The 12,595-nt window shown below is 40.2% G+C and overlaps 1 protein-coding gene across 5 annotated transcripts in view; it reads right to left on the bottom strand.

The window, feature by feature from the left end:
• Window positions 1–12,595, bottom strand: part of ST7 (suppression of tumorigenicity 7) — a 145,853-nt gene that overhangs the window by 40,238 nt on the left and 93,020 nt on the right. For all 5 annotated transcript variants that reach the window (XM_080591447.1, XM_080591446.1, XM_080591448.1 and 2 more), the window contains exons 7-8: window positions 12,432–12,586; window positions 8,985–9,082 (exon numbers count right to left, since the gene is read on the bottom strand). In XM_080591447.1, the coding sequence (XP_080447573.1) occupies window positions 8,985–9,082; window positions 12,432–12,586 (253 nt within the window). The remainder of the gene's footprint in view (window positions 1–8,984; window positions 9,083–12,431; window positions 12,587–12,595) is intronic.

Consider the following 12,595-nt stretch of genomic DNA (forward strand, 5'->3'; position numbering starts at 1 on the left):
AATTTTCTGTGATGTTAGAGACTAACGTTGGCCAAGTTGTCCAATGATCAATTTTCATTCTCTTTACATCTTTACTGTAACAGACAAATTTTAGTGCCAACCACACTGCACTTAGAGACAAGACCAAAGCTCTACTGTCATCTTTCTCCATTCCTTAAGACCTCAAGAGACAGCCATCAAATTCAGCACTTGAGGTTTCTCACCAAAGCAACTGTACCTTCTTACCTAAATACTGCTTAGGACTAAAAATTGCATTGTAAAATTCTAATTATTGGACTCTCACCCAGTATACAGAGCTGTACTCCTCTGAGCTAAGCTTGCTTTCATACCATATCAAAACCAACATAACATGGCCATGAATGTATTACCTTACAACACAAGACATTTAAACAGATATCAAATACATCATACCAAACACATGCTCACAAGGATTTTACTTTGAACTTGTCAAAATAATTTCTAGTGGCTGCATCGGCCCATATTCTGTTCCAACTGCTCTGCACATTTGGGGAGGAACACATACATACACAGAAAGTGGAACTGCTTCTGTTGAAAGATTCATTAGCTGTACTGAAGATACACAGGAATGGCAGCTTTTGCAGATAATTAATAATTTTTAATTGATTAATTTAAAGATTAATATTTTGGGAGTACAAGTTTGCAGAAGAAGTCTGGAAATAAGTCTGACACAATCAGGTATCTTATCACTAGTCCTGGGAGGGCCATATTTCCAGACTCACCCCAATCCATATTGCAGGGTGTAGTTTCAATGAATTTTTGATGGATATGAAAGAGTGATGATCACAAAAAATGCTTTATGGTACAAGGAAATCCCCATCTGATTTATTGGATGAGGAACAAGTTATACCTCCCAAAGAACAGTTAAACGAAGAGGACTCCCTTTCCTGAGAAAATTTCCATCATCAGCATTTTGTCATTTAGATCTGATTTTTGAAACATTTTCAAGGAATGTAGTTCTAGCTGCTATATCTGTTTTCCTCCCCGTGATGACATTAACCTCATGCATCAATTAGCAATGATACATTATTTGTGTAGGAGACAGCTTTGAGTTACAGTTTATGACTACGACTAGACCATGGGGCTCAAGTGAATATAGAGGTGGATAAATGAACGATCTTATACATCGCCTGGTGTTGACACATTTATTCTTCATTTGCATTGTGGCTATACAAACGGCCACATATTTTATGGGCAATGCACAACCATTCACTCCTGCTTATATTCATATATTCTCTACAAACACTTTAAAATCAATGTATTCAACTGAATGCATTCATAGATTTGAGAGGTGAGTTCGGCTCACAAAGAAGAAATAACAACAAATGAGAAATTCAGGGGAAATTTACAACCTTAACTTTGAGTCTATCTGTTCCCACTGTGGCTATCTGAAATGGTAAAATCTGCCTCCTAGAAGAGAAATGACTGAAGCTGCCATCTTCTAGGTGCAACTGTCAGCCATCAGCAAAGATCAAGCGTGCACTATGGATAGCACTGTTAAGTTCACCAGCACTTTGCATAAGCTTCTTTCTGGTACATAACTTGTAATCTGTAAGCACTGTTAACTGAACAAAGTAAAAAGGCAAAACATCAAGCCATTTTTGAGCAGAAATATAGAAGACCTCATTTCTTAGGGCTTCATTGTATACAGCTAGATTTTCAGATGTCTTAAACTCTGTCTGAAGTTTGCCTTGGGCTTGAGGCATTTGAAACATGTCATTCCACATTGGTTCTCTGATGTCTAATAGAATAAGCTTCTGGTTAAGTTTTTATCTGGTCAGCTGACTAATATGATTTTTTTTCCTGCATTCAGCTACTTTTCCCATGAAAGCTGCAGAAATGTCTTCAATGTTTCCCTTCATTTGACAAATTTTGTTGAATCTGAATAATGGATCAAACGTTCCTTGCACTGACAGACAAACAGTTGAGACTTGATTTCGTAAGCTTTATTTTCCCAGAAAACCAGGCTAAAAATGATCTAGTAAAGAGTATTGTTGTAAACTCCCTAATATTGAAGCTAGATTACTAGCTGTAAAGAAGCTATCTGTCAGCTAACTGAATAGAATGGAGCTGATTTGCCAAGCCTGAGAGCAGAAATCACAAACCCCTGGCCAGCTCACCTGGCAAGGAGAGAAGAAATGTTGTCAGCAAACACAGGCTAGCACACAGATAGGCTCCACTTTACACTGTGGGCTGGGACAGGTATAGAATTTAGCTGACATTCCATTTTTAATTTGGCAAATGCAAGTTTAGCTCTAGCGTTCCAAAATATTTACAGATAATGTGTCTTTTATTCAAGGTAGGATTAGCAATTAGACAGTAAAGGAAGAAATATCTTACTGACTATGCAAACTCTAAGGAAATATGCTAGAACATGCAGCCTATATGTTCTCTCTTAACTGGAGGATGAAAGCTTTCGGAGTAAGACTTGAGTTCTTTAAGGAATATAATTATGAAAATGCTGTTATTTGGACTGTGTTGTAAAAATGCACATTCCAGGAGTAAAAAGTATCTTGAAGGAAGATGTGGCATGAAACCAGAAGAACACAAGTTGTTCCAGATGTACATTTACTACTAAATAATTGCATCACATGAAAGTGGTAAGAGAAATTATATAATTTTTGATATATCAAAGATCAGCAACTTTATAAAGCATGAAAATAAAGTCATTACTCATAGCCCTCTTCAGGAGAAAATCCTTTATTTACATTATCATGAAGTACTTTGCAGAAACCTTGCCATAGTTTTAGACTTTTAAATGAAATTAAAAGAAGGAAATGATCTAGTAACTCAAAAATGTGCTAGGGGTTTCCAAAGAGGTAGATGAACACAATTAAAAGACATACAAAGCCTCTGAACAAGGATTGATACAAGAGGTTTGACAAAAAGGAGCCCAAGTTACCAGCGTCCCTCTAAGACCACATGACTACATTCTATCTTCTGTCTTAACGGAATCAGAGTGCTGGAAACCCTTGGGTATATACACTCAGTATGATGAAAAATCAGATGCAATTGTCTGTGCTGCATAGAATTTGATAATACATGGTATATGCTCAGCAGGCTGAATATGCATTTCAGCAAATTGTAAGGAGAACAAAACCTGACAGTGTAGCATAGCTTTAGTACAGGAAGCAAGTATACTGCTCTACGGGACACGTGCTCAGCACAGCCATTTTGTTCCATCTGGGTGTAAATGTCATTAAGTATGTTGGACAAATCTTCTGAGGAGGCCCACATGTTCTGCTAGAAAAATGCCTGTTTTCAACATACGCCTAAAAGGCAATCTTTCATTGTAGTCACCTGGCTATTACAATTTTAAGCACAGTTTACATGAGAAACATTATCATCAGTTTCAGGTTATACACACTGAATTTCTAGTTTTGAGGGTTTTGCACAGGATCACAGGCATGACAGAAAGTGAGGGGTCTGACTCGCAGGTGAAGTAAAAGGACAAAGAGGGTTAGGGCAATCACAGGAGCCTCCATTTTGTTTAAGATCCCATTCAAATGAAGGATGTCCTCATCTTCCCTCCCCCCAGTTTATCCATACTACGCACAGCTGTTACAGAAGAAAACATATTTGAATATAGAGGCATATGGAAGTGTTTTCATTGTTAAAAGTCAACGTTTATCACTTGCTGTTATTGCAGCATTTGTGTGTCAGAACAGGAATTAACTAAAGATCCTTCCCTGTGGTGGAGACTGGCAAACGTTGCTGCTCACATGAGCAGGGCTTCTCTGAAATTCATGAGGTAGCTCTTGGTCTTCTTGAACTCAGAAGAAGTTTTGCTTCAAATTGTAATAAATGGCACTTTTGAATAGGTGCTGCAGATTTTCTTAAAGCTAGCATTCCACTCCAGGCAAAAGAAGCCTGCTTCACTTGACCCCTATAATGCACGCCAAAGACTGACTCACTAATCCTTGCCTAAAGCACAGAAGTATTTGGAAGAGACAGACAGTAGCCGTGGGTGCAAACAGCTGCAGAAGTTGCATTGTTAAGTTGCTAGGGATCAGAACATCTCTATTAGCAGTCAGGACTCTTTCCTTTCACACAGCTTGATGATACGAAGTACAGAAAATCGTTCTGGTTATGTATTCCCCTTACCCAAGAGCACTCAGCAACGCACACAGAAATAGAAAATTCAAGATAATATTGAATAAAAAATAGCATTCAAAGTCCAGTAAAAGAGGTTGCCAAGGAAGTATGCTAGATTTAAAGAACGGGCACACCAGCAAAAATCACTAGTGCTGCTGGTCATAAAAAGATAAAAGCCCAACCAACCCTTATCATTAAAATAGATTCAGTATGGTTGAGTACCATTTTGATGCCTCCAAATGGCATAACCTTTTAAACCACTTGAAAAGTTCAGGGCAGCCTAAGTGTTTAAACAACTTATCAAGCAGTACATTGATATTCGAGCAGCTCTCTAGCAGTGCAAGCTGCTTAGACACTGACAGCTCCTTGGTATCTTCTGAGGCAGAAAAAACACATTATAGATACTGCACTTGGGCACCGAGATGAGCACAAACACATCCAGCTTGAAATATCCTCAGAGCTCGGTCCATAGAAGTAAACTTCTAGGTCCTTTAAAAATGAACCAAAGAGTTCATAGCAGCAGACGTGACTGATCCCAGAAAGAAAATGTGCATTTCTGACCCTTCAAAAAAAGTTCTGGTTTCTAACCTTCTCCAGCACTGAGGAAAGACCTGGGGAGTCCCTCCCTAGAGAGCCTCTCCCTAAATCTTGTTTCTAAACAAAGCTGCAAAGCATGCGGCAAGTTGCAATTCCCCTGTTTCTCAGAAACATACAGAAATCATCACAGAACGGCTTGGGTTGGAAGGGACCTGAAAAATCACTTAGCTCCAACCCCCCTGCCATGGGCAGGGATGCCACCCACTAGATCAGGTAACCCAGGGCCCCATCCTACCTGGCCTCGACCACCTCCAGGGATGGGGCATCCACAGCTTCTCTGGGCAACCTGTGCCAGTGCCTTTCCACCCTCTGAGTGAAAATTTCCCTCCTAACCTCTAATCTAAACCTCCCCTCTTTTAGTTTAAAACCATTCTCCCATCGTCCTTTCACTGTCTGCCCAAGCAAAAAGTTGCTCTCCATCTTTTTTTTATAAGCCCTCTTTAAGGACTGAAAAGCTGCAATAAGGTCACACCACACCTGGATGCAGAGCTCCAGGTGGGGCCTCGCGAGGGCAGAGCAGAGGGGCACAATCCCCTCCCTCCACCTGCTGGCCACTCCTCTGCTGATGCAGCCCAGGCTGCAGTTGGCCTGCTGGGCTGCTAGCACGCACTGCTGGCTCTTGTCCAGCTTTTTGTCCACCAAAACCCCCAAGTCCTTCTCTGCAGGGCTGCTCTCAATGAGCAGGCATGAACTCTACTTGTTAAGACCAGAAAGTAGTTATCACAGGAGTGCAGGGGATAAAAACACTTAGAGAGCAAGTTTGTTTCATCTCTCTGAAAGTGATCGAGAGGTGTTCACTTCATCCCCTAGCACACTTTCTGCCTGACTCCCTTCCCTTTCATAAGCACACATCACCCTTCAATGAAAGCCTGCTCATTCCACAGCCCAGATCTTCCCCGGAACAATCCTAAGAAGCTAGAATTAATTTGATAATTCACTTTCTTGCACAGTACGCCTGGATACTCCAGTGACCAAGGGAAATTCAGCAGCGCAGACAACCACTGCTCCAGCCACCCTCACAGTACAGAAAGGAGGGCCTCCGCGTACCCTCCACACCCCCTCTGCTTTCATTCGATGGAAAACACAAACCACAAACCCAGCACACTTATTGTCTTCCACTGTAAAGGTGAGGGAACGAGCAGACAGACAGCAGCTGGTACAAAAAGCTATCCTCGCTCCTCGGCACCTGGTTTGTCTTTCAACATTATCCCCAATAAAGATTTAACGTGAAGGGATACTGAAGGTTTCTGACAGCCACCACCATAGCCTCTCACCCCTGCACACCCCAAGTTTTCCAACATCATTTGGAACACGCCGGTTTAAATCTTCCTAACATAATCAGCCTAAGAAATAAAACAACCAGCACCGTAGACTTTTTCCTCCGGGACAGGAAGAGAGATCTGGTTCCCTCGCACGCCGTATCACGCTCTGTGTAAGTAGGAATAAAACCGGAGTAACTCTGGTGACTAGGCTGGAGTTACTCCAACCGCACGCTGATCAAAATGAGATCACGAGTTAACTCAGTACATACCAATAGTGACAGCTGCTGGTTTCTATAGTGAAACATAGTAAATAGTTATCATCACAAACACAAACAAAGGCAGAACACCTACACCACCTACATGTGCCTCAGTTACACATTTCCATGGCAATTACAGGTTAGTAATTCTGATCGATTCAACTCAACTAAGTGAATGATATCAAAGCAGCAAAGCCAACACCACAGTACTTTCTCAAAATTGATTACAGAAGCGAAAAATTCCTAACAAATTGCTGTTTTTAAGTATCTTCAACAAAATACCAAAGAATAGGATTTTCCTAACAGCAGCATATATAACCAATAACCCCAAATCTTATTAAAGCCACCGCCAACTCATTTTCTTTCCATTAAGGTGTTTTAAGCAGGATCTCCCTCTTTTCTTACATAAAATTAAAATAAGACAATGTAATCCACCAGTAATGTCCTCAAGATGGCCTTATATATGCAATGAATTAAACGCTCGCAAATATTTTATTTTTTCAAAGTGGCAAAGACTCACTACATCCCAATCATATTTCCCAGATGGTGTCATGAACCTCTTAACACTTCATTTCCATCATGTTCCATGTCTTGAGAAATCTGTTTTCAATCTCTCAAACACAAACAAGGCCTCCACCCTCTGTCCCCTGATGCTAGATTCAGCAGTCCCCAGCCAACTTATTCTTCATATTCTTCTTAGGGTGAATACATCCATCTCCTCCCTCATCAATCACACAGAAACCATCAATGACACATTCATGTTCAAACTTCTTCATAAATGTATAATTTATGTAATCCACGAAAAAATGGTGGCTATGCATTCATCAGAAATAAATGGCTCCACGTCAGTCTAGGAGAAGCGTCTGCAAAGCTGATGTGACCCTCCTCTTGCTTTTAATGGACTGGAGATGTGACCTCGAGGTACTGTTGCTTTTATATTTCACCTAGGGACCTGCTAATTCTCAGCTCTGCTCAGTCACAACAAAGGTCTCTAGAGGCATTTAAATTCAGTTCTGAGGATTTGGCTAAGTGTCTTTATGTGGAAAAATAGAGGATGCATTGATCTGAGTTGAAGCTCTAGAAGCTGACATTCTGTCTTTCTACCTCCTTTGTCTTGCATCCAGTCCTTTTGTTTCAGCATGATGTTAGATTCACAGAATGATTCATTTTATGTTCCTATGGAGGAAAGTTTTTTTCAGTCCTTCCAGTGCCTAACAAATGATGACTTTGGGTCTCCCTGTCATTGTCACTTGCCACGTTATACTTAACTTCAAAACCACACAATTTTCTCTCTAGTGACAGAAAAACTCATTTCTTATAACAAAAATATTTTGGGTCTCACTTTCCATAAGAAACCTAGGACTGGATGGACCACCTGAGTCCCTGAATCCAGGACTCTGCACACTGTTAGCCATATATATTGACATCAGCTGCAGAAGGGTTCACAGAATATCCATTTGACATAGCCCTATCTACAAATCACCAAACACATTCAGCAGCCCCTAGTAAGCTCCAGAAGTTGCCATAATTACGACGTGTGACATTTGAATGTGAAATTCAAGATCTTATCTTTCTTATATATTAGTGCCAGAACTTAGAATTCCAATGCTTTTCCACCTACGTTTCATACAGTATTGATTCCAGTGTGCCTGTGTAACAAAATTCATAAATAATCGTGGAGCTGACTGGACTGAAAACAACATTTTCTCCCAGCTGACTGCCTTGACCGCAAGGCTGCAAACCCAGGTCTTTCCTCCACGTTCCTCTTTCTAGCCGTACTATGGCTGGGTTTCGACAAGTTCTTTTTCAACACCTCTAACTGGGAGCCTGGTGACTCTGGGGGAGTGACAGCTGTGTGTCCGAAAAACCTCAGCAAGAGACATGAAGTGAAAGTTGCTTCCCACTTGCCATCTGGCAGATTATTTAGGATGAGGACTAGCATCATGATGAACTCTGCTCAACGGTTTCAAAAAACATTACTGAATCAGACTTGCTGCCTTGGGTGAGGCAAGTCGCCTCCTCAAAGACGTGTTCCTAATCTGCATGCAGGACGTCCCACCTGAAGAAATGCTGAGCACTCCCAGCTAACTCTAACGCTGAGCCTTTTACACACTTGAACCATGTACAGTGCCTTATGGAGTTTGCTGCCCTTCCTGCCACCCCCCACATTGCTACTGTTTGAGGTTTCAAATTAGTAGCCTACACATTTGGGATAAGTCATCCTCCCTCTCAGGGGGAAATCAGTTTGTTACAGATTAATTACTTGTTCTTGACATCTCAGTAATAGGCTTTGCATGAATAAATAACGCTGTCCTCAGGTCTGTGTAGCGTGACAAACAATGACAGAGCCAAACTGCAGCTTTGTAAGAGAAAACAGAATACTTAAGACGTATTTATTAAGTTAGCTGCATTCATTACATGTCCTAGTGGAAGAGGGAGAACTCAGGAAAAAAAAAAGTTATGTAACTTTATGATCAAATAATTAAAGACTGCACTCTAATGCACACATACCAGGACATGAAATTCAGTCTGTATGGGCAACCATCTCTCTGGCATCGTGATTTCGTAGTGTTGCTTTTGCAATCTTATAAGTGATCTGTTAACGTTGTCTTTATGTACATTACACATACTAAATGATCTTCAGCAGTACTGCATGCTGCAGGAGTGGATGCTAACTTGTAGGCAAATGCATATCATCTCTATGCTACTATTACCTACATATCAAAGCAAAACAAACAAAAAAATCCAAACTCACATCTCTCATCATCTTCACTGCTTCTCTGGTCCTTCCCAGCTTTCTTGCACACATTGCCAGCCTCCTCTTAATATAAACTAACACATTGGTGTCCCTTCCTGCATAAAAGTAAAGAGACATAATTGACACAATTAATAATGACATAATTTAGATTTAAAAAGATTTTTAAAAATGAGTTCATTTAATATTCTAACACAAAAGGAAACCATTTTCTAGACATTTTTTGTTATTTGCTATCGTATAATAAGAAGTTACCAAATTCAGCTGATTTAAATGTGACATGGCGACTAAAATCAGTGAAATTACTCTGGATATATGGTGGTTTAAATAAGGATCCACATGTTAGCTGTGCACCTATGAAATATAAGTGGATCTGAAGGTACAGAGAGCACTGTAGGATATTAGACAGACCATCACGTAATTGGTCAGGGGAGGGGAACCCCTATGAGGTTAACACTGATACAAGAACTCCGTGGTTATACAGACAGCATGAAATTACTTACCAACTCACATATTCGGTTCAGACAACAGCATCCATGAAACTACATGTGTCTTACCTGGCTTTTTTGGTAAGTTAATTGTACACGTTAATAGGAGACGCAGCAAATCAGATCCTCAGTTTCACTCTAACAGTCTTTTTACCTATTGGTTATAAGTATACCCTGACCCTCCCTTTTGCGGAGCCTTTACTTGTTATCCTGTCACCATCTTTAAATTCCTCATGCAGCTAATTATGGATTGCAAATTAGCATCTTTCAGATATGACAATCCTATATGCTGGAAGGTACCCTGACAACAAAGAAGACAGAAACTAACCAGTTAGAGTAATTAGTCTCTTGGAGAATCCTTACTCTTTTGGTGATCCTTGGTTTCTCATCCTCTCCCTATAATTTCAATGTGAACTTTTAACATGCTTCTGGACCAACAGGAAACGTGCAGACAGGTAATCATCTACAAAATTACCATATCAAGAAAATATAGGACACCTGCTACAAATTATCTTCACGTACACTATGCAGTCTATAAAGATTCGTTTGTTCCTAACATTTTGAAGTCTTTCATAATAAGAACAAGATGTGTGCTGAACACATTCCAAGTGCCTACAAATTGTTTTAAAGCTGTGATTACAATTTTCAGATAGATTAAGCAGCAGGCAGAACGGTCTGACTTTAGAAGAGAAAATAAAGAAGGGAGGGACGGAATTTCATTAGCTATATTTTATATTATGTAATTCCTTATCTCTGTATTGTTTTCTATATATTTAATAAACAATTTATTAGTTACATCTGTTTCAATATGTTTATATAGTGCAACTAAGAGTTATAAATTTCAGGCCACGCTCCCTTCCAGACATTTCAGAAGGAATGGTCAAAACATATTTACTTGTGAAATCAAGACAACCCTTCAGGCCAAAGTTTTCAGAGGTGACTAATGATTTGGGGTGACTAACATGAACAACCTTAAAAAGAAGATTGCCTGCACCTTCTATAAACCAGCATCTTTTGAAAGAGATTACATTGGGTACCCAAAGTCTGCATCTACTCTTAAAACTCATTGTCTAACGTAAGATACTGTATGAAAGATAGAACACGTGAGTATACAGAGATATAGGACAATATGCTGTTGTTCAAAAATTGTAATGATTTTCACTCCTTAAAGATGAAATGCCCATTTTTCATCCCAAGGTCAACCTGAAGGACTAGAGATGGCACAACAGACATTTCAGAACCATGTAGTAACTGCAACACGAGGAGAGGAACTGTGGTCTCCTTACAGACATATTTATCCATGGTTCTTGTTTTCCTAAAGAAATCTGAGCTGCCCACCTTTTTAGCCATGGAAGTCCAGCATATAATGTAAGGAATCCTACACAAAGCCCTTGTGTGTAAGGCACCGTTTGAGACTGGAACTTCTCTAACTTCCGTAGGTGCTCACTGAGGTTATCGGCTGAAGAAGAGAGTAGAGAGGAGTGGGACAGTCTAGCCCCTCTACCAAGCAATGGTCAGAGCTGGCCGTCACTTTTCAGCCCCTCCTGCTCTGTGGCAGCGTACTTAATTCTGTGATTCAGCTGGTTGCTTACTCTGCTGTAATACTGAAGGTTCGGGGTGTCAAACTGGACGATGATGGTAGCGATACGTACCACCTAGCACGCACAGCTTACAAAGGCACCATACTTACATTTGCCTGCACAAACTTTATCAGGCTATCTTGGACATCTTGCTTACCACGATAAGCATTGTGACAGTCTTTAATCACTCTTATTGTGTATTTTTCGTATAACTGCTGGCATTTTCTGTGATTAGGATGGATTGAGTGCACAAATCAAGGTTTCATGGACAACCATAAGCCTGCTAGAACCTGAAAACTGCTTCGAGGGCTCAGCTGCTCTCCATTTGTTTTTCTCCAAAAATAAGCAATCATCATAAATGTATCATCCCAAATATCATTTGATATCCAACAAATGTTTAAAATACTACCCCCAAGATTTATAAAAACTCAGGTTTTCAGGTATAAACTTGTGTGCACTTCTGAGACCAGAGATGACAGACGATTTCACTATGCACAGTTTTTATCAGCAATCTTTGACTTATGTGAAATAGCTAGAGGCTGTGAATTCAGGTCCTGAGAAACTTACAGATGCCCAAAATACGTTCGTGCCTGTACTTATACAATTCATTGGTATTATGTTTGCCTGAGGCAGCCATTGTAGATTAGAAATAACCTAGATATGTTTGCTTTATTTACCTTTTGTTCATTTACTGGCAGTGAACGCTCATCTGTTTTCTTGGAATTAATAAACACCGAGTAAGTATCATTATAGCACCTACATCTCCGCATTCAGAACTTTAAAAAACTAGACTTTTAATTACAGCACTAAATTATTCCAGTTGTTAATTTTTATGTTTCTGTGACCTTTCTTAACAAATGCACCTAACTTTTCAAATGTCACACTGGTGAATGGGTCTCAGTAGCTTTCACACAACGTGTTGTACGTGTTTATCCTTACAGCTGATGGACAAAGCTGGCAAAGCAGTTTGTTCCTGTTTGCATCATTCTTTACTGTTTTTACAGCATAAGCTTATGTTTTCAAAACAGCTAAAGGCATTTCGGTGCAGCTTCCTAGATCAGTATCAAATCTCTTTTGGCTCTGCAGCCTTCTCCTTTCTATTAAGTAAATGCTAAATATTTTCTGTCATGACAGAAAAGATGCATCTGTAATCTCAGTATTGCCAACTCAATAACCAAATCAGGCAAAAACACTGAAACAGGATATTCTGTTGTCTCTAGGAATATGGCTCTAGGACCTTATTCCAGCCAATGTACTGAGTACGCATCTCTGAGAGGGGAAAAAACAAAACCAAACAACCCCCCCCCACCCCCCAAACTCCTACCATTACCAGAACTTATCCCTTTTTAGATGTAGCTATTCCCTCCAATGAAACTTACTGTGTTGGGCTTCATACTGGGCACCATGGTGCTGCAATTGCTGACTGCGCCTGTAACAGCCCTCTCCAGCTTTCAGAGCCTGCTTGAACAGCTTCTCTGCTTCTACAATTGTTGTAGCTTCCTCTTCAGCCAAGAGAATATAGGCAGTGGCACATCTGCAAAAA

The sequence above is a fragment of the Anser brachyrhynchus genome (assembly GCF_964034855.1).
Source record: "Anser brachyrhynchus genome assembly, chromosome: 1".
Taxonomy (NCBI): domain Eukaryota; kingdom Metazoa; phylum Chordata; class Aves; order Anseriformes; family Anatidae; genus Anser; species Anser brachyrhynchus.